Source organism: Seriola lalandi, unplaced genomic scaffold (genome assembly GCF_002814215.2).
Source record: "Seriola lalandi dorsalis isolate HSWRI2012SDOR001 ecotype SW California unplaced genomic scaffold, Sedor1 jcf7180002054850, whole genome shotgun sequence".
Lineage (NCBI taxonomy): Eukaryota > Metazoa > Chordata > Actinopteri > Carangiformes > Carangidae > Seriola > Seriola lalandi.
The window spans coordinates 2,830,928-2,858,022 of NW_019525403.1; the positions used below are offsets into that span (position 1 = coordinate 2,830,928).

Here is a 27,095-nt window from a genome sequence, read left to right on the forward strand (position 1 = left end):
TTCAATTTGATGGTCAAATCTTTATTAATGCCAACTCATTCATGTTCATTGGTTTAATATAAATGAAGTTTAAACAGCAGTCATACAAAAGTAGCCGAACTGACGAGGAGCCTCCAGTTGTTTGAAGGCGACAGCTGATGGCGAAGCGTCGCGTTTCACAGTGCAGCTTCGAGCTGACGCTCTCCGTCAGCCTCCGTCAAGATCAACAGCTAAAACACATGTACTGATCTAAACAGCTTTTTCAAAATAAAACGTCTTCAAGCTGAAACAGACAGACAGACTTCTACTGGCCACAGGAAGAGAGAAGAGTGTTAATACACAGTTTAAGTGGATTTTCATTCGTCACATGAACAGTCAGTGAAGATGAAGCTCCCGTCGTACAGTGTGATGAACCCTCAGGGTTTTCTTGTACCTTCTACTTGTTTCTGGTGCAGTGTTGAAACCCAAACAGGGTCCCTCTAATGAACCCCCTCTTTCTCCTGCTCTGTGTGAACCAAGTCTGTATCAAGTATAAATGTAGTTTTTAGTAAAATGCATCATGCAAACACATCAACTGAAAAATAAAAGGCCTAGAGCTGGTTACACCAACTGGTCTTAAGTCTTCCTCTTAGTAAGACCTGTTATAAATGTCGGAAATCTAGTAAAGTAACGACTTTAGACGTCTCATTTATAGATTTTATACCTAGAAGGGATAGAAATAATAGACTACAGCGAATGAGAGGTTTGGTCTGTAGGACAGATCAATGTGTACGACGAAGAGTTGTACCTGGATCACCGTGCAGACCTGCAGCTCCTTACTGCACAAAGTGCTTGATGGACAGCGCCACGGGCCAGTAAAAGACTCTGTCCGTGGTTCTGACCTGACGGATCACTCCCCCTGTTCTATGACATCATCCCATTTATATCCTCACCTCATGATGTAAATAAGAAAGAGAAAATCAGAGAAACAAACTCAACACTTAAGAAATAATTTACACAAAATCAGAAAATGATACAAATTAGCAAGACCGCGGAGATTGTAACAACGTATCCTAGCAACACATGCTGCTAGGCAACAGCCGTAGATATGTGGGCAGTCACATGAACGCGCATCGGGCTTCAGCATGATGTAAAGTTGACTCACTAAAACAGTGGCTTCAGTCTGAGAGGAAATAAAACTGAACGTCAGGAGGATGGTGTTTCTTAAATGTTGACACAGTGTGGAGACATAAGACTGAGTTTTGCTATTGTTGGTGGCTAACATTAGCATCAACAGCTGTTTACTTAGCAAGAGCTTCAGCCATCATTGGACTTACAATACAAGAGGCTATAATGTGCCAGCGGCGCAACTACTTCTTCAAGGGCAGATTGGAGGCTACAGTGACTCGGTATCGGAAAGTGACGAGACGTGGCAGCTGACCAGTTTTAGCTGGTTAGCATGCTAGCTTTAATAGAAGAAGTCATAGAAACAGAAGCAAACAAGGGGGGTGTGAGTAAAGGAGTGACGATTGATGCTAATGCTAATGTTAGCTACATAGCAATAGCAAAATGTAAAAATAGCTCCTTTAAACTGATGAAGTAACATGAGGATACAACACATTCAATAACAGAGAAAAGAGGGAGTGTTACAGTATTATATTGTCAAAGTGTGGGATTTGATGCAACACTAGAGGGAGCAGTTTCAACCACCTGTCTGAACACACACACACACACACACACACAGACAGACACACAGACACACACAGACACACACACACTTTTGGTGCATATTTTAACTCTTGTACATGCAAACAGCTTGTATGAGCACAATAAGACATTAACTATAGTCAACACATCTCCTATCAACAGGGGCTCCAGCAGAGAGCCCATGGGGCCCAGAGCCACAGTGCTTCACTTGTATTTTCTTTGCAGATTAAAAAAATGTCAGCCCCGTTTTTGTTTTTTTGACCATGGTGATGAAGAGCTTGATGTGAGTACATTCAAAACAAAAGCAGCAGGAAGCTCAAACAGCAACACATCTCTACTATACTACAACCAAAGCACAGTAACTGAAATAACCCACAAATAACACTGTCAGAGGAGCAGACTCCTCAGCCTGGAGTAATGTTTTCATGTCTGTGACTGAGTGAGGCTTCATCCATCATTAAAAAGCTGAGACATCCAACAGCAGTGAAGCAGACCCACGTCACCTCAGGTGGATCTGAAGGCGAGTAGACTGCAGGTCTAACACCCGGGGCAGAGGTCAGCAGTTGGACAGGTATGAGACAGGTATGAATCACTTCCTTCTTCGGTGCCTCCTTCACTTCCCAGACTCCACGAGGAAACATGACTTCTTAGGATGATGCTGCATTCATGTCACGCGGGAATAACGTCACTCTCATGCTCTCGTACAGACTTTATTTTGCTGCTGAGCGGCTTCGTCTCACGCAAAACACACTCAGTCACGGTACATGTCATGACCACAAACCAAACATCAGCAGAGTCTCCGCCCACTGCATGCGAAACACAATCATAAACAGTTTACATTATTTTATACTAATATTTCCTTCAGCTACATCTCATGTCATCTGATGCTTAACTGAACAGGAAGCTCATATCCCGTCTTTCCCATGGGACATGAATGCAGCATTCGTCAGTTTTCTGTCTCTGTCCAATGAAACGCTTGTCCACAGGGTGCCTTCCCAATGTCCCCCTAACCCTCGCAGCTCATAGAGTGTCACCTCAGGCCCGTCCCCCCGTGCCGCCGTTCACTGCTTCACCCCGGGGCTGTAGTCGGGCCGCCGCGTCTGGATGATCTTGGGTCGCGGGGGGCGGGGCTTGTCATCCTGGTCGCTGTCGTCGGGGGCAGAGCTGTCGCCGTGCTCGTCCTCGCAAACGTGGACGACCACGCTGGGGGTGGTGGGCGTGGCCGTGTGGAGCTCATACTTGTCACCTGGGAATCACACAGAAGTAGAACGTTGGCATTAGCAGTTCGTTTTCATGATGATCTCGGGCAGCTTGGACTGATCGCTATGGAGACACCAGTGTAGGGTTAGGCGTACCTGGTCCTAGCTTCGATATGGCACACAGCAGGTCGTAGTTGATGACCGGCGTGGCGTCCTGAGACTGTTCCCAGCCCACTGGAGGGGAGGCAGGGGGGGAGATCAGGAACTGCTTCTCTGGTTTGGGGGGCTCCAGTCGAGGACTCCCTATATGGACAGACTACAGGAAAGAGGAGCAGAGGTGAGGCCTGGTCACAGTTTGCAGCGAATGAAGCATCTTTGCTTCGTTAAGTCATTATTCTGAAAAGATATTTCACATCTTCCTTTTCTTGGGGTTATTGATTGTTATTGTTGTTATTAACAGATGTAATGTCATTATTTTTTAATTAGACATTTTTATTTGAAAATGTAATTTTTTTTTTTTACTTTTCATGACAGTGATGTCAAAAGTCATCAACTTTCCGCCAATTAGGCTTCCAGTTAGCATCTGTTAGCCAGAGCAACGAAAATGCTAAAGTAACTGAATCGTCCAACTAGAAGCTGCTGCTCAACACACACTATATAACTGGCTAATAGCCAGGCTAGGTGGTATCCTTGGATTATTAGTCAGGATCAAAGTCAAGTGTTAGCATTGTTAGCTAGAGATGCTCTACAGACACTGTGACTCAGCCCTCTTTTTCTTTTTTTAGCTTTATAGCTATTAGCCACCAAGCTGGCCAATAACTAGGCTAGGCTTGGATTATTATTTAGCATCAAAGTCAAGTGTTAGCAGTGTTAGCTAGCTGCTGCCGTCTAGAACAACCAGTGAGAACCCAAACATCTTTAATCAAATCAAAAATTTGCTGGCGTAACATTGACCGCTCCTGCTGTTAGCATGATCCATCACAACCCAGGCTAGTTAGTTAGCTGGCTAGGTAGCTAGCATTGTTAAGCTACATAAAAGCAGAGGTTACACTGTTTATTTGCACCAGCAGCCTCCAGTTGGTTGGTTTTAAATTATTTAGGCATCGTTGTTGCTCCAGCTAACAGAAGCTAACTGGCTGCATTTGGTAGCAGTTGTTGAGTTATCAAAGCGAGGCTGGTGGCATGTGATTGGCTGAAAGCCAACACCACGAAACAAAAGTGAAATAAAAAGTGCCATGAATTAAATTGGAAAACACGTCTTTAAGAAATCAACATTTTTATAATCGAACACTAATAAAACTTAAAATTAGAATGATGAATATTGTTGTTTTAAGTTTCTTTCACTCAATCTATTCGTGAGATTATTTCTTACTCAAACATTATTTAATTTAATATTGACCTCTTTGGGCCTCCAGACCATTGACAGCACCCAGAAACAGTGTCATGTGATGTTAGAAGATTGAAAAGGGCTCCAGCTGGTTTGTTACTCTTTATACTGAGAGGAAACATTACGGTGTCTGACTGAACTCGACTGTCTTTAAATATCAATACAGTGCATGGAAATAGATGAATTTGATGAGTTTACCTGGGCGAAGTAGAGTCTCATCTCTTTGCCGTTGAAGTCGGTCTTATGCAGTCGCAGTCTGGCCTCGGCTGCAGCCAGAGCATCACTGAAGCTGATCCTGACCCTCCGGAAAGACCTGAAGTACTGGAACTGGACCTCCGGGTCGAACGAGCGGAACAAGGCCTCAAAACTGGTCTGAAAGGAGGTGGGGGGGGGGGGGAGAGAGACTGAGATGATGATTGAAATCAGGCGGGGGGGGAGATCAGGAACTGCTTCTTTCTCTTCTCATCTAAAAATACTGCGCTGAGCCAGAGGAGCATGAACACAGATACAGACTTTAAGTCTCCATGAATAAAAGTGATAAAAATAGACTATTATAAGACACTATATCTGTCGCTTCTCTTTGCTTAAGGCAGCCTGTGTTCTGTGCGTGTTGCATGATGGGAGACTGTCGTTACAGAAGCTCATTAAGAGAAAAATGAAGCAGACCTCCGCTGCCGTTTCCAAAAAGGCCACAGCTGATAGCTGCACTCTGACCAATCAGTGTGAGGCTCAGTAGGTCAGCGTGTTCACAACAACACCAGTCACACCGACGCTGGAGTTCAGCGTTTCCCGCCGAACAGCCTCATCGACGACACCCTGCCTCAGCTAACTGCCGCGGCGACGCACCCTGCCGATCGAAGCTCTTCAACAACATGATGCAGTCGTGGAACATTTTTAGGGAAACTCAAGAGGATGAATGCCAGAATATCAAAACAGCACATATCAATATTGATCTGTGTACCAGACACACGTGAAGCTATGTTCTTTTTCTTTAGTCTGAGAGCTGAAAAACAGAAGTTCACCTGGTTACCTCAAAGGTGTAGCAACGGTCTCATTTTTTCACACTTTACACCATCACATATGTATGAACAAATGTATGAATGTGTTCATGTGTGAGGACTGAACTGCATACACAGGGGTATTCAATTAAAATTCAAAGAGGTCCAAGTTGGGCTAAACTTCCTCAAGCTGAGGTCTGGAATGTCTCCTATAAAAATGAAGTGTTCAAGAAATAAAGTAAATAAATAACAAGTAAATAAAAATGCTCCATTTTTTTATACAGCTCTTATATACCACTTTCCACACTTATTTCTCCCATGTTGTTTCTCGTCTCTCCTGTGTGTGTTTCTCACTCACTGACTCGAGGCACAATCATTGGCTGAGGAGCTGTAAAGACAAAATGTAATGATTCTCAATCATTTATAGGTTTAGAGGTCCAGGTGTGGACAGGACAGCATCTGGGTCTGGATCACTCACTGCTGTTGTGTTGACTTTATATCCCGGAGGTCACTAATAGGTGACAATTCAAAGATGCAGGTTTACAGTAAGTCGATATGAAGTGTGCCGCCCCCCCTTAGAGGCGACGATGCCTTCAAGGAATTTGAACATTTCAACTTTTGACCTCCGTTCATGAAAATGCAGAGACATGAGTAAGAGGAGATGGTGTGCGAGGGGAAAGAGGGCTTCTTTTATCCGATTAATCTGTTTTATGTTTCAGGTATAAGCATCAAACAGCGGTTTTATTTGTCACATGCATAAGGTAAAAAACATTGTGAAAAATAGGAAATATTGTGATGTTATCTAAAATATAATATTTCAAATGTCTTGTCAGCACCAAGGTAGAAAACAGACATTTGTAATAATATGATATAAACAGAACATCCACCAAAACCTGATGTTTTACATCCGTTTTCTTGCCGAAACTTCAGCGTTTCCTGCAGCACTGTCGTATCAGACTGCATTCGTTTTAGCTAGGTGTTCCTAATAAACTGGAGATTTCGAAAATGTCACACCAAATCCTGCAAGGTTGGATGGTGGATCCAGGTGGGTGGGGCTTGGGGCTCAGAAGAGTGACTGCTTTGTTGTGACATCACAAAGTTCCAGAAGTCCTGACGGCTGGTTTTGAGGCTCGGTTTCTGAATACAGGCTGTGTGCATTTCTCTGTGGACTGAGGCTTTGATACTTTCACAGTATTAATATAGAAGCTAGAGCTGATCTATAATCAAACAACACATGGACACAGACCTTTAGACTATATGGATCTTTAAGAAGAAGTTCTCAGTTCAAGGAAAACTAAACTTTAAATTCAGAGATAAACCTGACAACACAGGAGCAGCTTACCTGTGCCTCGGGACGGTTGAACACTTCCTGGTTGGTCACCGAGGCGACCAGGCAGAAGCGGTTACACTTGGTGGTCTTTATGTGCATGACGGGAGATCCCGGGAGACGAAACCTTCGCCACCTGATACCTGAGGTCAGGGCGCAGCGGGACGCCGACACAGAGGATGAGGGTGATAGCGATGAAGAGGAAGGGGGGAGTCGGGGGGATCGGAAAAGCGTTGCCTTCCCCAGGGTGACAGACGAGCAGGAAGTGATAGACGCTCCCCGACAGGAAACAAGATCAGCTTTGATCCGGATCTGACTCCTCGCACATGGATGTGTCTTCGGTGGACCAGACCTCCACGCTGTGGTCAGGAAAACCTCCGTCAACACAGTCTTCTAACACACACCCCCAAGGTTATTGACAAAGATAAAATCCAACATGGAGCCGGTGTCTGCTGGGCATTTTCCTGCCTCCTCGCTCGGCCTCAGTGAACCAACTCTGCAGCAAACTGATGGAATTTTCCAGAGATTTGGGTGTGGAGCTGAAAATGTCACTCAGCCTCTTCTAAGCTCGCTCTCTCTCTCTCTCTCTCTCTCTGCTACACAGCCGCTTAAATGAGCCCCTGCCAGTCGATGACGCACTACCCACAATCCAACCCTCCTCCTCTTCCTGGTGTCATTCGCTGCGAGCCAATCGCCTGTGGGAAGGGGTGGGACAGTGTGTTTTTTTTTTTTTTCTGTCTGTCCCTCTGCTGAGAGATACGAGCTAATGCTGACTAATCAGACATAAAGAAGGCCAGTGTGTGACTGGAAATAATGACATCACCACCAGCAAACAGAAAGCTCTGATCTGCTTTAAACTCAATGCAAAAAAAAAAAAAATCCTCTGATGAATGGAAAATATGTGACAATCGGCCTTTCACTCACATACCAGAGACTTATCAGCTGACTCCTGAGAGACACGTCAGGGTTAGTAAATATGGATGAAGCAGAAACAAAGAGAGAGACGGACACGACCGGGAGGAGGAATGTAGGACGGAGGGATGAAGGGAGGAAAAGAAAGAGGGGGGAGAGAGCTGGAGCTCATGGAAAGTATGCAGTTTGATAACATGCTTTTATGAGGTATTAATAGCAGAGAGCTTGAAGTGTAGGGCAAGTGTGTGTGTGTGTGTGTGTGTGTACGCAGTATGCAGTTGGAAAAACAAGGCTGTGAAGCCAATCCACCAACATTTGCACCTGTGTGTGTGTGTGTGTGTGTTTGTGTGAGAGAGGGAGAGAGATGAAGCTGAAGAGGACGACACAAAACACCTTAAGTTAAGATTTTCCTAAATCTGAATTAAGGTTTCCCTTAAAATTTTTATTTTTTTATTTTTATTTTATATCTGTTTTCAGCTGAGTCTGGCCCCAGGACCCTCAGACTCTCAGGTGACAGGTGACACAGAGCTTAGTGACCTCACAGCGGACTTCAGCGACACCTGGCAGGTGTTGTGGTTCGGAACATGCCGATCATAAACCGTTAGACCGACATGTCACCACACTGCACATGAGGACTGTGGCCCAGTGACAGCAGGTGTTAATGCACAGTGAAATGACTCACAGCACTGTCCTGTGTGAGTGTGAGTGTGTGTGTGTCGCTGAATGGAAAATGTGTGTGTGGAAAATAAGGCGGTGTAATGTTGATGAGCCTCCCGACAGTGAAACTGATGCTCTCGTGTTAGTGTTGTTTGTTGATGTTAAACATTACCGTGTGAGTGTGTGTATGTGTAAGTGCTAATCATCTCCAGACCTCAACCTCACCCTGGTGTGGCCATTGTGTGTGTGTGTGTGTGTGTGTGTGTGTGTGTGTGTGTGAGAGTGAGAGAGAGATTATGTGTGCACGCTCAGCCCTGCATTTTTTCCATCACGCTGTTTTTTTTTTCATCTTCCCATTTTTTCCATTCTCTCACTTGTCAGTGAGGCGGGCAACACACACACACACACACACACACACACACACACACACACACACACAGGTGTACATACTGGAAACAGTGTTGTGTTTCCAACCAGCTGCTGTAGTTTTATGGCATCATGTGCTGAGATGAAAGTTATGGTTCAACTAAAATAATAAAAGACTGATACTGGATCAGACTGGAGGGGGAGGGGCTATACTGGAGGGGGAGGAGTCAGACTGGCTTTTTGAGGCAAAAACCAATATTGACACTAGTTACCAGTTACAGTACAACTAAAATATCTGATAATATAAACTAAACTCTCTCTGAGAAATACGCTTCCTATATATGTGACTCTTAACTGATTATCTTAGTTTACCACAAATCTTAAAACATGGCAGATTGTTGGCTGAGACAAACCAAACCAATCAATTCAAATCCTGTTCTGAATGTATTCTTTTATTTTAAAAAGGAACCAGTAATAGTCTGAACTGGATGAATAAGTGTTTGGATCAGATAAAGATAAAATCAGCTGGTTTATGTCTGACTTTAGAAGGATAACTGACTTTATAACTCATAAAGTTTTAAAGTCGTCCGCTGCTGCCTGAGAATTTACACTGAATAAGTGTTTGAGAAAATGTCTAGCCGAGAGTCTGGGATTACTGAGTGTCATTTGTACAAGAACACAGAACTCACATTTTCCACTGGACCTGATGTGGGTGATTTTTCATCAGCTTCCTCTCCCTCCATCTTTATTTCACCTGTTTATCCTGTTGTGTAAAACAAACACGGCTAATCACACGGTTTTATCTTGGATCTAAATTAAGTCTTGATGCTGGAACTGGGCGTGGCCTGCTGGAAAACTCCATGGAACTTCCACGACTTTCCAGACCCGCATCACTTTTCCCAGACCTGAATCTGGTCTTCCATGCTGGTTTAATAATGCCGTCGGCTTCCTGCTGCAGCTCAGAGAAAAACCGTCTCACACTGGAAAATACTTTGTGCCTCATTCCTGTAAACGGACCCTATCTGAAAAAGCTCTCAACACTTCCAACAGCAACACAACAGATGACTACACACCTGGACAAACCCACTATAATCTCACTCCGGATGAAGAACAATGGAGCCTGTCAGTGTTATTTCGTTTCCTTATGTGAATGATCCCACCTCTCTCTCTCTCAACATGAAGCACACACTCATTCCTCCAGTGTTTTCAAGAACATCCACTGAGTCATCCAATCCGGCGGTGCGTCTCTGCGGACATGCTGTGGAAACGCAGCAGGCTCATGGAAGAAGAAGAAGAAGAAGAAGAAGAAGAAGAAGAAACCAGGTGACCTCTGCCCCTCTCCTCTGTTGTTTTCCCCTTTTCCATCAACATCAGTGAACCTCTACAGCCCATCAGGAAGCGCTGGATCATCTCCCTGCCCTGTGCACACGCATGTAGCTGTGTGTGTGTGTGTGTGTATCAACACGTTTTTTTAAATATTATCTTTCACAAAAATTGTAGCCAGCTGTTTGGCAAATGATTTGTCTGCTCACTTGCAATACCTCCGTCGCCCACTAGTGGGCCCCGGCCCACAGGTCAGGAACCACTGTTCTATACAATATGTTTAAAGATCTCTAAAATGCCTGTATTCAAAAGATACACACACTAATTTTCTTAATAACAACCACAAATCCACACGTTTCCTCTCAGCAACACAATTCACAACCAACGAATGAATGAATGAATGAATGAACATTTTCATAAAAATCTAACCAGATGTGAATGTCAGCACATTAATGTAAAAATCTGGTCAATTCAGTATATACATAAAGCACTAGTGGCTTAGTATTAGCTGAGATATTAATGTATGTGACGTGATATTAAATAATTAAATGTATTTGATTCATCTGTAAACTATTGCTTTGGCAACAACATATTTTTGTTGATGCAAATAAAGCTATTTGAATTTGAAATATTAAAATGAGTATAAACAGTTAGAAGCTCTGATGGTAGACTCCAGATAAAACCACAGTTCAGTTCAAAGCATCAACTCAACTGCTGCAGCCTCAGGGTCTAAATGTTCCTTCACAAATAAAGACGTGTGGATGAAGTCCACACACCGAACTACTGAAAACCCAGTAAGTAAAACCCAAACCAAGGCGCCAAGCTAATCCTCTGTTATACCCTTTCATTTACTTCATCCAACTAAGAGAAAGAGACAATTGAATTTGAAATAAAAAAAATAAAAGACACAGAGGGACAGAGAGAAAGAAAGAGACAGAGAGCGATAGACATAAAGAAAGAGAGAGACAGAAAGAGAGAGAGAGATTCAAAACTAACAGACCAGACCTGCAAAGGACCAGAGCCCTCCTCCTCCTCCTCCTCCTCCTGATGCAGCAGAACCACTATTCCACACAGTCTCCCCTGTCAAATCTGCATGCCTACATTGCCCACAATGCAGCTCGACAACCAACAGCTCTGTTGCAGATCTGGGTGTGTTATGCTTTTTAACAGCTAATGCAACCTGGAGCCTTCTACACTCAACTCAGTGACATCAAATGAGGACATTAATCAGACTGCACACAGCTCCCTCTACAGGCAGTGGTGCTCCCCAACACCTTTAAACACACAAACTTTTTTTTTTTTTACAGAATACCATGTAAACAGGTTTGAAAAAGGGCAACACAAGACATTATAATAAAGAGAAGAAGAGTTGTTTTCAAACTTGGTTTCAATACTTTGCTGCCTAATTTGCCACCATCAACAGACCTGCAAGGCGAGGGGTCACATGACCAACAGTGCAGGCACTGATAGGCTGCTTGGGCTCAACTGTAAAGCTGCATACTGTGGTGCTTTCTATTCAACAGGAAGCAGGACACAGGACTTCAAAATGAAGCACTTTTGTTAGGAACCACTGAGCAAAAAGTTGAGAACGCAGCTGATTCGTCACCAGTAACTTCAGAGGAAAGAAGTGTGTCATGACTTTGGCTGGTAAGTGATGAGATTGTGAGCCTGATGCTGGAGAGATTAGTGTTTAACTAAGCCTCTGAAACCCTTTGACATATCGGTGGTAATTATCAGATGTCTGGTGAGGACTGTCACCACTGCTGTCATGGATTTAACTACATCTGTTGAGACTTGCTTTAGCTGGAGCACAGTGCTCCGTTGTCACTTTCCATTCGTTTACAAAAACAGCTAGTTATAGAGAGGGTTACCAAAACAATACCTTTTACCTTACATAGAGAGGGTGGTTTTTCTACATAGGCAATCCATGTCAAATGTTAAACGATTGTCAGCAGCAACACAAGAGCTCTGCTTCTATAAAACAGGGTAACATTAACAAATATCTGATATAAATCAGGAAGAATCTGGTTAAAGAACAAATAAACAATAGGTCACTAATAGGTGGACTACGGTCCAGATCCAGACCCAGACCCCGTCCCATCTGGACCTGGACATATGACCTATAAATTATTGGGAATGATCACATTTTGACAGAGCATTTCTATTTTATCAGGTATATCTTTTCTACACTTTACAGCACTGGTCATGTGATGCTACTCAGCCAATCACTGTGACCGGAGTCAATGAGTGAGATACACAGGGGCGAGATGAAATACATGGGATAAGAAGAGGAAAGGAAGAGAAAAAGAAAGGAGGAGGTGTTAAAATCATCCTCCGATGAAAATCAAGTGTTTAACCTTGTTAACATCCATATGATGTTTATGTATAATACAAGACATATGATGAGCGACATAATCAGTCAACACCACGACTGAGTGTTTCCACCTTGAACAATGACAGTCTCATAAAAAACAGATTCAGACAGCCAGGGTTTTCATATGTCACAAACCTATAGAACCAATCCTATCAACTTATGGGGATGGGGGGGTGGGGCTAAATAAACCTGAAACCTTGTCAGTACAGAGAAAGAGAGAGAGAGAGTTAGCATTAGCACGACCACAAACACTATGTCAAAACATATCAAACAACCAAAAACAATTAAAAGACGCTAACTACGCTAACTGTCTGCTAGTCTTTGATTCTGGTCTCAACAGACTCCTCATCTGAGTTTGGGTCTGTCTCAAAACATGTGGCTGAGTCTCTCTTATGTTTCCTCCTCTAACCGTCTTGATGCTCTCCGCCCTTTCACCTGTCCACCTGGAGCATGCAGGTGATGGGCGGGGCATAAGGCCTGATCCAGAATACACTTTGATTCTTAGCGCTGCTGGTTACAGTTATTGGGATGAGGAGATGTGTTAATGGCAGGTTCAAACTTTATGCCTCCGTTTGACAAAGGCTTTAGATGCCACTTTGTTTTGCCTTTGTTATGTGCGTTTCCAGCTCTACTGTCCAGCAGTACTATTGTACTCGACTGGCAGCAAACAGAAACTGAACATTATTGGAAACTTCCTAATGATGCATCCCTCTGTGTCTGATGTCATCTTTGTGCCTCATAGGATAAAAACTGAACATCTGACAGTATATATTTACTATTACCTTCATCTAATGGTATAAATCTACTAAAGATAGGGGATTTATAACTGGGGGTGTACATGTACATCTCCATAATCCTGATACATACAGAAGGTGCGTGGACCTGCAGTCTTACACCAAACCAAAATTAGGTGATCCAGCTTTGATCCTGTTTCTTTGAAAAACTACAATTCACAGAACACACACACACACACAATAAATCAAAGAGCATCATTCTCACACCCTTTACACCAAGTTCACCAAAAGCAGCGCAGTAACATTATCCACATGGACTGACAGACAGGGTTTAGTCCTCACCTTCAGACTGCCTTCATTGAACAGATCCTCCGGCACCTTACAGGCGATCAGGGCGTTCGGTAAGTCGGTAAACTGGACGTCTACCGTCGCCTCCTCCTCACCGCCATTCTCTGCCTGCTGCATCACGGTTATATACGGTGTTTTCTGGAAACAACACACAAAAAAAACAAAGGTTTAGCTGGCTAACCGCTAACGTGGTAGCTATCGATATGCGTCCTGTCATACGTACCAACAAAGCCCTAGACGTTATTTCATGATAATAAACAGCGTTATCGATGTTTTCATCCACACAGAGAACTGAAGTAAAAGCTGTAAGGCTACTGCTGAGCGTATTACAAGCTCCGTTAAGCTGCTAGCAACTTATGCTAACCAGGAAGAAGAGATGACGCTGCTGAACGCGCGAAGCTCGCGAGCGTCTCCGTTCACTCAGCTGAAGGTGAAGGCTACTGTCCTACACTGAAACAGCACAATAAACCACAGTATTAACTAAAAATAACCCTGTGAGATAATTTTGTTAGCATGGCGCAGGGGATAAAGGAGATGACGTAAATCCAACAGCAGCTGATCTTCTTCTTCTTTGACAGTTTACGGCAGCTGGCATCAATTGAGCTGCATTGCTGCCATCTAGCGGCGCTACTAGGAAAAACAACATAGTTGGTTACGAGTTTAACCAGCATGCATTATGCTGGTTGTAGTGGTAACCAGGTTTTCACAACAGTACAGTTGAGCTCAAAAGTTTGCATCCATTTTCATAAATCCTTTAGGTAATTCATTTTAAAATTTAAAAAATGTAATCTTACTTCAGAATCGGCTTTAGCAACAAAGAAATTCTTTCTCTTTTTGGCTAATAAACAGTGTAGTTTTCACTTTTAATCTGTCTATTACTGTCTCTCTCTCTCACACACACACACACACACTTTCTCTTATAACGCTGGATTTTATTTTGCATTTTGATGTATTTAATTTTTAATTTTTAAAATGTTTTGCTTTATTTCAAGGTTGTGTTAAACCCTGAAAGATGCAGTGATGTCAGCAGTACAGGTGATATATGATCTTCGCCTGTGACTGGGTGTTTCTTACCCGCCATGTTACTTCGGAATAGTAGTTTTCTGCTTACTAACTAATTTATTAGTGAGTAAGTGAGGTGAGGCCTTTTGAATGACCTACATTTATGCACAATTAATCCATGAGATGTGGTCTGAGCTTCATCAAAGTTACTATAATAGACAAATACACTCTATGTAAACTAATAATACTCAAATAATTGTTTTCTGAATTGCTGTATTTATTAAAAAATCTCAATATAAAAAATTCAAATAGGAAATAATATGTGAACCCCTTCACAAATTACTCTAAAAAGCTAATTTCAAACATCCCTTTTCACATGTGCTTCAGATGAAGCAAGATGACATTAAAGGTTTGAAAAGGTGGAAGACAACCCTTGGGTTAAAGTTCAGGATTTAGAGTAGCTGTGAGTCATCGGGTGGTAAATAGAAGTTGGGAGATGTAACATGAAAATGCCCCTAAACACAGTGAACTGCGGCTGGGACATAAGAAAAGTCATTTTTCAGAATGGTTAAAGTGATTCTAGGCCTCAAATCAATTGAGATTCTGTGACATGAACTGAAGAGAGCCAGACACTAAAATATAATTATACTAAACTTGGTTTAAAACTCTTCATGTCCTCATGCTTGATGTTACCATGTCAGGCCTATGTAGCTTCTCCATTATTGTGAAGCATATAAGACCACATTTAATGAGTAGCTCATGCAGAAATGCAGGGAGATCCAAGGGGTTTACTCACTATTTGTTGGAACTGTATATCGATGAGTTTAAGCTAAATAACAGAAACACCTCCTGTATATATATAACACAATACAGTTCAACCCTAATGAACTGGAACTACTTTGTATTGGTGCTATAATCCGAGTCATCTTGTTGGCAAACTGTTGGTTAGCTGGAAAGATTAGAAGACCAACAATGTTACCTTACCTTAAAGTTGTATGAGGCTCAGCTTTTATTAATATATCATGGTTACGCCCCTTGACTGAATTACACTCATGTCCTGCAGGTCTACACATGTTGGATCAAATCAGGAAGAAAACAGCCGACCAAATGTGCATGCTTCAAGTTTTTATTGTCACATGATGTTGTCTCCTGGTCCAGGTGGAGTCTTTATTTGTTGCAGCCGTCCCAGTTGCAGCAGCTGACCTTCAGACCCTGAGTGAGAGCCAGCTTCAGACACTCAACCATCTTGTAGCAGGACTTGTGGAAGGTGTTCACTGCGAAGCCAGATCGGAATATTATGACTGATATATAAATAAACTGATTTGAATGCTTTCTTTGGTTTGTCGGTGGCGGTACTGACCGTAAGGGGCGGGGTAGGTGATTTTGGCGCAGGTGTCCATCTCTGGGGGGCAGGTCTCCACGGTTTCCACGCAGTCCGCAGTGTCAGGAGCCTCACGGACACAGTTGTGACACTGCAGGGCCTCACCTGTCGCGCAGGTAATACTGATTAATCAATGTTCAGCTAAAACTCCCCCAGGGTTGCAACACGTCCTGGAAAACAGCTGACCAGTTTTCCAGTCATGAAAAATGAGGAAAAAAAAAGCCAAATATCTTGGAAAATTATTTCAACATTATCTGATTTTTGGGCAAATTTATGTACATATTTAACTGGGATTATTTGTGACTGTGAAGAATGTAAGTTACATCATCCTTTAAATATAAATAAGTCACTGTTGGCTGCTAACTGTGGTAGTTTTTATTAGGTTTATACATGAACTTGAAATAGATGAAACTGTTGAATAATGGGTTAGCATGTTAGCTTCAGTAGCCTTGCTAGCTTGTTTAGCTAAGGTTTGTGAATTAGCTCTGACAGCAAAGTTTTAAATTTGTGTTGGTTCATTGCTGAGAGTTGGAAAACAATAATTGTGAAGTCAATACCAGCTACTACTACTACTATTAATTTGCTAGCATCCTTGTTAGCTTCACTTCAAACCAACTGCTGCGTTGTTCAGGTAAAACGATGACACATTAAACTTCCTGTCTCGTGAGTGAGCGAGGTCATGATTGCTTTAACATAAAAAAATACAACACTAGATACATGATATAGGAACTTATTGGCGTATGATCATATGAGCTGGAAAAGTCCTGAAAGATGATGTGTAGAAAAGAGCGGGAACCCTGATCGTTGGTATTTACCATAGGTGACGGCCACCAGGAGCAGGAGAGCAAAAGCAAAGACCTTCATCTTCTCTGTTTTCTTCTTCTGCAGGAGAAATAAACCAAAAGATCCGTTTCCTCTTTAGACAGGAAATAAAAAGAAGATGAATCACACATTTCAACAGGCTCTAAAGTTATAGCGGTGACTTACCCTCTGAACCTGTGCAGGTTGCTGTGTAGCTGTCCTCCGCCTCCTCACTCCTTTTATACCACGGTACATCACCGATAATGGTCAGTGCTGTGGGAACAGTCCAGACTGCAGAACCTTCTGTTCCCGCTGCAGATATCGCAACACTGCTGGAATCCGTTCAAGGATTTTATTTTCCAAATGCTCTTCCAAATTTTCCTGCTTTAGCATTTTTAACTCAACTGTGTTTTTAAAACGCCCTGAAGTGGTTTATCCAGAATATAACTTTCCAGATAATCAGATTTGGACATGAAGGTTTCACTTCAAAACTCCACTCCACTCTTTTAGCAACACAGGAGGGAATAATTTAATTTGAATGTTACATTCACAGATGATAAATAATCAAACATCAAGAATCACTATCATCAATTTCCCAGTTTGATTTTTCTCTTTACCTCCTCTGTTATTAGTGTGTCTGTTTCTGCCTCTTCCGCTGTACATGTATGTGGAGTGTTTAAAAATATTAAAAGGATGAACTGAGTTGACCTGTGGTTCACCTGGATTAAAGTATGTCATCGATCTGTTCCCACAGCTGTCACCTTCCCAGCTCTGGTTAAATACTGAACCTGGACTCTCCTGAGACTCGTCTGGACTCTCCTGAGACTCGTCTGGACTCTCCTGAGACTCGTCTGGACTCTTCTGGACTCTCCTGAGACTCGTCTGGACTCTTGTGGACTCTCCTGAGACTCGTCTGGACTCTCCTGAGACTCGTCTGGACTCTTCTGGACTCTCCTGAGACTCGTCTGGACTCTTCTGGACTCTTTTGAGACAAGACTGGAGGAATCAACTGACTCAAGTAAATTAGCCACAGTTTGTTCAACTGATCTGTTTGTTCATGTCAGGCATCATTTTATTCTGAAAATCCCATCAGCAGCAAACACAGATAGGTGAGCTTTGATGCCACAGAGACAGATAGGTGAGCCGTGATGTCACAGAGACACAGACAGGTGAGCTGTGATGTCACAGAGACACAGACAGGTGAACTGTGATGTCACAGAGACGGACAGGTGAACTGTGATGTCACAGAGACGGATAGGTGAGCTGTGATGTCACAGAGAGACAGGTGAGCTGTGAGGGATATGTTGGACTTTTATTTCACAGGTATAATCACTGCTCACTTTTCACATTAAGACTTCACATAAAAGAACTGAAAACATTTTAAAATATGATGCTGTGTAAAAAAAAAAAATGATATCTAGTTTTTATATTTATATTATATTTATATTATGAATTGTGAACTGCTTTCCCCATGAATACTTGCATCAAAAAATTCCATTTCATTCGAGAATCTCTTGTTAAGAGCTACTTCAAATAGAGGTTGTGTTTGTGAGTGTGTGTGTGTGTGAAAGTGGTGTTTAATATAAAACAGTGCTCTGTTGTGTTTCATTCACCAGTTGTTTATTGTTTTCACACACTGATATTACAGTATATCACCAGTATATCAGACACATATGAGACTACGATCCACAACATATCAAAAAGTAAAGGATGAAAAAAAAACGTCAGAGAAAGTAAGATCAATAGCTATCACTAAATCAGCTGGAAACCACGTGATTTCTCCCACTGAGAAATATTGTTCACTGTCACCATGACAACAGTTACAGTACGAAGATCCATAGATTAGACAGGGCTGTAATCGATCAGCAGAGTTAAGAAGAAACAGAACACAAACTGTACTTGGTTTCATTTACTGTAAAGTGAAGTAATATTAGAGACAGCTGCAGAATGATGATGAATCATTTCTATAAATCATTAGTGGATTAACTTGATACTGAACATGTGAAACCTCAAACGAAAGCTGAACATAAAACAAACTGAATTATAACATATGAGAAGAGTACGACAGAGGATTAGGGCCATGTGAATTTTTCTTTTTTTTTTTTTGATTCTGATTTTGAGATTAAATTCTGGGATTTTTGTCATGTGACCTGTAGAGGAGGATCGAGATTTATTAACTTGAAAACGTCACTTTTGACTTTAATCCTCATTTAATGTGAACAGTTTTAATGTTAATGCAGCTTTAGTGATGATTCATATTCATCAGGTTCAGTTCTTTAAGCCTGTGATTGTCCATTACAGCTGAGCTGCATTCAACAAGCTACGCTGACCTTCAGCCTGTTACCAAACCCTTCTGAACACACAAACATCAGAGCTCTGTTGAACGCACCTCGTTTTAATCTATGGCAGAACGGGCACACTGGCACTTTGATGGCTAATCACATGACCACTGAGGGGAAACAGATAAGGCACGGGCATGCATACACACACACACACACACACACACACACACACACACACACTGTACACGCTGTTGTCCGATGAAAACTTGTATCTTCAAGGTGAGTTGAGAAAAACTGGTCACGTTTTATTTTCTTTATTTTTTAAAATGAGGTTTTGAATGGGTTGAACGACACTGACAACCTGAAGAGATACCATGTTTTCACCTGACAACACACAAACACACACACACGCAAACACACACGCACACACACAGACACACACGCACACACAGAGCCCTAGTTTTAAATCTTTTAACTACATATTTAAACCCCAACAGTTCAAACATGCTGGGTCCACATGAATTAGCATTTACACACAAGTATACACACACACACACCCATATATACACCACAATGAGCAGGGCATTGACATGAGTGGGAGTCACGACAGGTAAACATCCAATTTTTTTTTTTTTTGTTTTTTTTTGTTTTAGGTGTTTTGGTGTTTTTCACTCGTGTCATATTAGAAGAATCAGAACAGCATCACTACACTATGATTCACCTAGTATTGTTTGGCCATTTTTCAAAATAAATAAACAATGGATTCAGTAAGCATTTGGCCTCTTGGAGTCTTCACAAAGACAGGAAGGAAACAGCCGATTAGGGTCAGAGGTCAAACAGGTGACTGTTCCTGTAACAAAGTTTTTATATATGTATATATACACTTTGACACAGGAAAGCTTTGGATGAGCTGAGTCTGGAGACCTGTGGCGTGACATGAGGAGACGCTGTTGAACTTAAGGCTTTGGAAAGTGAGTGAAGAGCAAACATAAAGCTTTAACAAATACTGAAGGGCCTGGGAATCACAGGAAATGAGAGACAGAAAGTATCAGTTGACTCTACACACACTTCAGGAAGATGTTGATGTGGACACATGATGATGATACTGAGGGTCAACAGTAACAACTTTGTGCTAAGCGACGATATAAAGTCGAAAGGTTAAAGTCGAGTCCGCGTCACTAAAAAACCTGGTTACTGTGTCTGTGGTGGATTCACCTGGACTGGGACCAGACTCTGGGTCAGCTTCAGTCCTCACTGCTGGTCTGTGTTAATACTCAGTGAATGAACGAACAATACTTCAGTGGCTGCAGGAGGATCTGAGCCTGGACCATGAAGACCGGACAGAGGTCCAGACCATCAACAGAGTCTACGAGTGGCACAAAGTATAAGGCAACTAAAGACACAAGTAAAAGTCTCATCAACAGTAACTTAACTTAAACTTAAAGAAGGACCAGCTTTAAACTTCATTACCCAGAATACCCTCTGGGCTGAAGTCAGAACAGGTACACTGGATGCTACATGTTTTTCTATTCACCACTTCCTGTAATGAACAGTAACCATGACAACACAACGCCCGTCATGACCCACATAAACATTTCCTACTGACCTTTCACATTTAAAGCCTACCAACACAGGAAGCACCAGTAGACTTTTACTGTGAAAAACGACTTCCCTCATAAGTGAGTGATGAGGAGAGGACGGATGACATCATGTTGAGCTCGTCATGACAACAGGTGAACATGGATGATGCTGAACTCTGTGTGTGCTACTATCAGCTGTTTGTCCCGTACCGTTACTATGGTGACAGCAGAGTTTAGTCAGTCATCACGAGACAGGGGAAAAGATCGTAATATCACACATAACTTTCAGGGCCTAGTAGAGTACAGCAGTGAGTCCAGGTCCAGGTCCAGGACTACAGATTTACACTACAGACTCACTCAGCTCCTGCTCCACTGCTTCATTTAATTACAGCATCTCACTGATTGTCCATGTCTGGGACCAGGAACACAAGGATGAACATGTGATCTGGACCGCAGCATCTGATCAGTTGGTGGCTGTGATTGGGAGGAATGTAGCAGCAAGAAAAAGGAAGTGAACCTTTAAATTATCTTCATCTTCATCTGATTTAAAAGTCAGTAGCCCAGTTAGCTAAGTATGCTAACCTTTAGCTTAACGTTGGGAACACACAGCCTGCGTTGGTTACTAGAATGTTGGATTTATTTTCATTGTTAATTAATTTCTGATTTATTTCTGACAGAAAATGTAAAATTGTTAAAATATATAGTTATTTTTTTCATGTCTTGTTCATGTCATATTGAGATCTGATTGTGAAGCAGGTGGAGAAGCATCACGACGTGGAGCTCTGCTGTGACTCAGATGAAGATCAGATCACTTTATATGAATGAGTGGGTTGAGTTCACATCCTTGTTGTTGCTGCTGCAGGTAACACAACCATCAAACTGTGTGATTGTGTCACAGCTGCTTATGGGGTGTTAACTGTCACTTCCTGACTCAGTGTGACATCATGTTCATGTCAGCTGATTCAGCAGGAAACAAATGTGTCTTTATAAAGGAACATTTCACCATCAGGTTTTAAACTGCAAGCCTGTGCTAGAAACTGATGAAAGACTCCACTACACTGCATTATGGAAAATGTAGTAGGATCCAGTGTTTTGGAGGAAGTGGAGGGAACGTGTAGAGTTAATATCAGACTTGATGTTTCTCCTCATGACTAGAACTTGGTGTGCAGCTCTGAAAAAACTACAAAAAGAATCAAGAAACACATGACTGTCCAGTCAGACTTTGGCCCCGCCTCCATCAGTCAGATCAGTGACTCACCTGCTCATCACGTGTTGAATTTAATTTGGCTTCAGTCTAACATATGAACCGTTTCCAAACGAGGTCACCTGACCTCACACAACTGCTAAAGGGCCAATGAGAATGTAGAGACTGATTGGGACTAAATGAAATGTGATTGGTCCACAGGATCAGGTGTTTTGACTAAGTGCTGTAGGTAGAAGTACCTGATGAAGCTCCTGATTGGTCAGTAGCTGGGTGAGTGAACTAAAGACTAAATGCTGAATTGGGGGTGGGGGGGTTGGGGGTGGTTCTGTTGGGGGGTCTAGGTGAAGACCAGATGCTGCTGGTCCAGCAGGGTCCTGGTGAAGTTGTTGATTGGCCCAATGGCGCTCAGCGACATGGCGTTGTCCCGCCCCCAGAGCAGGTTAGGACCGAACACCACAGCCAGGTTACTGTTGGTCATCTTATTTACATCACTGTTGGCTGACACCTACACACACACACACACACACACACACACAATGATGTAAGTAACAGACACACTGGCACACACACCTGACTGACAGGCTCTGATTGGACCAGCTGTACCTGAGCCAGGAAGGTGATGAGGTATCTCAGTGATGCGTAGTTTTCTTCTGGCAGTGACTCCACCAGAGTCTTCATCGCTGTCACCTGACTGTCACTGGACACAGCTGTAACAGACACACACACACACACACACACACAGTGAGCTAAAACTGATCCCAGACCAGCTTCTCCAAGAGCTGACTCAGACCTGCTTCCTAAAGAAGACTCTAGACCTGCTGCCTAACGAACTGACTCTAGAGCAGAGTGAGGTTCTTATCTTGCACGTACAGGTGAAGTTGACGATGTCGTTGTAGAGCTGGTAGGTGAGCAGAGGCTCAGGTAGCTCCCTCAGGAAGGTTTTCAGAATCACAGCAGCCAAGTGGACATCTTCCATCTCTCTGAAGTTCACTGCTGCTCCTACAAGAAAAAAAAAAAAAACGAGCCATCAGGACTTCTTGAACTTTGTGATGTCACAGCAAAGCAGTCAGCACTCTCAGCCACACCCAAGCCCCGCCCACCTGGACCCACCATCCAACCTTGCAGGATTTGGTTTCTCTGAGTATTTACCTGAAATCTGCAGTTAGCTTCCTAGGGAACATCCCCTAGACCTGCTTCCTAAAGAACTGACTCTAGACCTGCTTCCTAAAGAACTGACTCTAGACCTGCTTCCTAAAGAAAGACTGTTGCCTGTTGATCGTACCTGAGTTGTATTTGAGCTGGACCTCCTTCACCAGAGTCACGTTGGCTGACCGTCTGAAGATCCCCTCAATCTCCAAACCTGACACACACACACACACACACACACAGAAAAACAACAAGGCAGTTGAAATGCAGTAAAAGTTCATTAGTGTGTCATGTTTTTGTCTCTAGCACCACAGAGGAAGAAGAGTCACCTTGCTCTGATAGGAAGCTGACTGTATCTCTTATCACCACAGGAACTGGATCACCATCTGGATTCCTCTGTCTGAGCCTGACACATACACACACACACACACACACACACACACAAACAAAGGTTAGGATAACAGAAGCAGTGTTATCATACCCTCAGTGATCACATTATTAGGAACACCAAAGTCAATCTCCTGTTCCAAGTGAGTCGACTTACAGTGTGAGTGGAACGCCAAACACCTGGTTGGGGAGAGGGGGGCTGCGAGGAGGAGACATGGGGGGCTGGGCAGCTGGTTTCAGAGATGCTCTCAGCTTGTTGTCGTACCTGACACGGAGACCAGGTGAGATTGTCAACTGATTTGGATTATAAATGTTGTGTACTGATGTTCCTGAAGGTAAACATGTTTAGGTTCAGATGATTTCTGGGTGAAATGTGTTCTAACGTCAGCCTCTTACTCTTTGACTCGGGCTGGGATGAGCAGCTGTTCACACTTCACCACGTCCTCCAGCTCACTCAGGTAGCTCACGTAGTTGATCTTCCTGCCAAACTTAAAACTACAGAGAGAGAGAGAGAGAGAGAGAGACTCTCAACATGTTTCAACCTTTATAAGCTTTAAAAAAACCAAATGATTAAATGAGAAATGAATCGGCATATTACTCCATGATGGCTGCAGGTAAAGTCCTGACTACAGCACTGACACAGATTGTCAGGACTGAATTTATAATCTTTGATAGATCAGGTCCTGACAGCTGACAGCTGTATTTAGACAACATTTAACATCTGAAAACCATTTTTTAGACAAAAGCTAATCATTTATTTTATATTGAATATATTATTTCTATTTTATGTAATTTATTCTATATTTTGCTTCTATTCTTATTTTATTTCTTATTGCATATTTGAATTTCCTCTATGGGAGATCAATAAAGGTTCATCTTATCTGATCTCTCTTAGAAAAACTTATTGAAAACAAGCTATGAAAAAAGCCTATAGTTTTACTTCAGTAATAGAACCTGGGGCTCAAACTGAAACTGGTCCAGCAACATCTAAAACCATCTCTCAGACCCCGTCCTCTGGACTAGACTGATATACAGGAGACATTATATCTATTGAACAGCTACACTTCCAACAGTTTTGCTGTAGTTTCCTAAAGCTGCCAATAGATGTCACTGCAACCTCAGTATGTAAACGAAGATGTTCTACATCCAGATGACGAGTGTTTCTAACTTAAAGCTCTTGTTTCCGGTAGATGATCAATACAACCTGGGAACAAGAGGGGACTTTTAAAGTGAAAGTGAAAGTGAAGTGAAATGGTGAAAGGGTCATACTGGGACCAGAATCACCAGTATCCACACCAATACTGTTTATTATTAAAGCAGCTCATGTTTTATTATCAATAAGGTCTTGAACACATTTAATCACCACTGAGTGGTCTGTCAAACATTAGCTATTTATTCTACTATCAATTATTTAATCACAGCTCAGTTTTTTGTGGTAAGTTAAAGGTTTCAGGAGTAAATCTGTGTTAATTAACAGTAACAAGAAGAAGAACCTTATGATTGGTTTGAAGAGGATCAGCAGAGTCTTGATGAACATGGTGGGGTGGACGATGTACAGAGCCTTGATGTTCTTCTTATACCTGAAACACACACACACACACACACACACACACACAGACTCATCATCACTGCTACATCTCAGAATGTTTACATCTAAAACCATGTTGTATTGATGATGTTTGTTTGATTGACATGTTTCTCACATTAATAACTCATCAGCATAAAGACTGTATGTTATGATGTCAGCTGACACACAGAGGGGTCACTGGGGTTCAACCCTCCTATCAGTCAGTCCCATTTAAACCAGCGTTCTGACTCAGTACAAACCTTCACTAAAGCCAGGCTTTCTAACATTCATAATCAGGTTTAATTATTCCATCATCACTACTCATCAGCTCCATGTATTTTTTCCCTCTTGTTCTGACACGTCACCAAAATACCAAATCTAATTGTGTGTTGCCTCATTTGCATGACCCCCCCCCCCCCCCCCCACTGTGTTCTCTGCACTGAGCCCATAAATACCAAACAGACCCACAAAACCTCTGCCAGAGCGCTGCTTGTGCGTCCATCAGAATAAGACCAGCGAAGTTTATTTCAGAGTGCAGACTACAGCTTCAGTCAGATATGATTATCAGTTATCAGTGTCATGTTGGTGAACTTACTTCCTGTCAAACTCTCTATAGGCATCTCTCAGCCAGCTGAGAGACGGTTTGTTCTCACTGGTCAGTCCATGATGGAAATAGATCAGGGTGTAGTCACTCTCCACGTACTGGTCCAGAGTTCCCTTCAGATACCTGCAAAAACCCAAAGAGCACATCTACTGTCAGTGAGTCTGTCCTCTGGTCTCCAGGTCCTAGTCTAGGTTTCTGTCTCTGCTCAGACTTTTCATAAACTCAGAGTCAAAATCAGAGCTGGACCACAGATGTTTCAGAAAACTTGTCAAAACATCTGGATTTGGTTCTCCTGCATCACTGGAGCTTGTGATGGTTGGACTCTTTGAATCCAGCAGACTGTACTGAAACTGTTACCACCACCATAGCTGGACACACAAAAGCAGAAACACTGACACAGCAGAGATAAGAGACTGAAGAGTGAATAGTGTTACAGCAGAGTTTAGTTTAGTCTCACTGGATTAGTGCACATTCAGGCAGTTGGTTTTTATCATGTTAAACAAAAAACATAAAAAATATAAAATATAAAAACAAAAGACATAGAAGCAAGAACACATAAAAATTAAAAAACAAAAATAAAAAACAAAACACAAAATTAAAAAAAAAAAAAAACATAAAACATCATCTAAAACATAAAAATATAAAAACTAAAAATTTAAAAACAGCTGTTTTTTCTGTTTTTGTTGAAAAACAAAAATATCAAATTTGTGTTTATAAATTCATTTTTTTGTGCTTGTAGCCTCTACTTCTGTGTCACCTGACTACCTCTCTTCATTCTTAAATTAAACAAGGAAAATTTTAAAAAAGGGAATTTTTAAACGCCAGAATCAAACAGTTTCCTGCTGTCCTTGTTTTTTTATTCTGACAACAACAAATTTTTGGTTTTTGGTTTAAAACAAAAAAAACTTACTGAACGTGCACAAACTGTGAGGCAGAGCAGAGTCCCAGACCAAGACTGAAGGTGACCAGGACTCCTGAGCTCTGGATCTCAGTGCCTGTTGATCTGAGGCTCAGAGCTTTTTACTAAAGTCATCCTTTGTTTTACTTTAGTTTCTGATATATTTTAGCTTTTCTATTTAGATTCTTCGCCTTGTGTATTTGAGTAACTTTAGTATCACTTTGATGAGGTCTCATCAGGACTTACATCAGCAGCTTGTGATGGTCCAGCTGGTGCTGGGGGGGCATCCTGCAGGCATTAAACACTATCACCTTCCTGCCAAAGTTATCATCACCTGCACACACACACACACACACACACACACATATTAAAATACAATCTCACTGAATAGAATTTGTTTCTTCTAGACCAGACTGGTCTGAGGACTGACCTGCCACTTCAATGATCTGATGCCTGGCGATGTCATAGAAGGGGTGGTCCCAGGGCAGGTGAGGGGAGCCCCCATCGAAGCGCTGGGAGATGTCTGTCTCTGAAACACACACACACACACACACACACACGTAAGTATGATGACACTGACATGTTTGTTGTTGCTTCACAACATTCAGTCTGAAATAAAATAATGGAGACTGCATTAAGTGTCAGCTTTAATATGAGCAGGTTCACATCAGCAGAACTGACTGTAGGAGAATATTTAGTAGAAAATCCTCTTCAGTCAGCGTCTTTCTCTGTCTTTAGTCTGGTTCAGCAGGTGGACTCAGATCAGCTGACTGACTCCACTCAGAGATCTTCCACCTGTTCATCCTGAGAAGCTCTGTGATTGTGTTCAGGATAATTGAAATGTAGAGTGTTGATGCAGGAGCCACAGAAAATACCAGGGGCAAGTTGCACGAAAAAAATCTTAAGTTGCGATTCTCCTTAAAGTCCTCTCTTAAAGGTTCTTAAAATGTTAA

The 27,095-nt window shown here is 42.2% G+C and overlaps 3 protein-coding genes across 4 annotated transcripts in view; all 3 read right to left on the minus strand.

Moving 5' to 3' along the window:
- rcan1b (regulator of calcineurin 1b) lies at nt 1–13,848 on the minus strand. Of its 2 annotated transcripts, XM_023427004.2 has the most exons (5): nt 13,514–13,848; nt 13,285–13,428; nt 4,450–4,623; nt 3,021–3,180; nt 1–2,911 (listed from the first exon to the last, which is right to left on the minus strand). In XM_023427004.2, the coding sequence occupies exons 2-5, from the start codon at nt 13,405–13,407 to the stop codon at nt 2,727–2,729; spliced, it is 642 nt and encodes a 213-aa protein (XP_023282772.1). In that variant the 5' UTR covers nt 13,408–13,428; nt 13,514–13,848; the 3' UTR covers nt 1–2,726. The 2 variants fall into 2 exon arrangements, with proteins under 2 accessions (XP_023282772.1, XP_023282773.1); XM_023427005.2 differs by lacking the exons at nt 13,285–13,428; nt 13,514–13,848 and adding an exon at nt 6,592–7,212.
- Nucleotides 13,849–15,402: 1,554 nt separating this feature from the next.
- On the minus strand, nt 15,403–16,736 carry LOC147817913 (uncharacterized). Its single transcript, XM_087179528.1, has 4 exons — nt 16,661–16,736; nt 16,489–16,555; nt 15,653–15,778; nt 15,403–15,566 (listed from the first exon to the last, which is right to left on the minus strand). The coding sequence occupies exons 1-4, from the start codon at nt 16,727–16,729 to the stop codon at nt 15,460–15,462; spliced, it is 369 nt and encodes a 122-aa protein (XP_087035654.1). The 5' UTR covers nt 16,730–16,736; the 3' UTR covers nt 15,403–15,459.
- Nucleotides 16,737–18,072: 1,336 nt separating this feature from the next.
- The window catches only part of arhgap1 (Rho GTPase activating protein 1), a 14,954-nt gene continuing 5,931 nt past the window's right edge, over nt 18,073–27,095 (minus strand). The window contains exons 3-13 of the mRNA XM_023427026.2: nt 26,573–26,671; nt 26,389–26,476; nt 25,236–25,367; nt 24,567–24,653; nt 23,470–23,568; nt 23,231–23,338; nt 23,016–23,092; nt 22,823–22,900; nt 22,411–22,539; nt 22,144–22,247; nt 18,073–22,045 (exon numbers count right to left, since the gene is read on the minus strand). Of these exons, the coding sequence (XP_023282794.1) occupies nt 21,878–22,045; nt 22,144–22,247; nt 22,411–22,539; nt 22,823–22,900; nt 23,016–23,092; nt 23,231–23,338; nt 23,470–23,568; nt 24,567–24,653; nt 25,236–25,367; nt 26,389–26,476; nt 26,573–26,671 (1,169 nt within the window). The 3' untranslated portion in view covers nt 18,073–21,877. The remainder of the gene's footprint in view (nt 22,046–22,143; nt 22,248–22,410; nt 22,540–22,822; nt 22,901–23,015; nt 23,093–23,230; nt 23,339–23,469; nt 23,569–24,566; nt 24,654–25,235; nt 25,368–26,388; nt 26,477–26,572; nt 26,672–27,095) is intronic.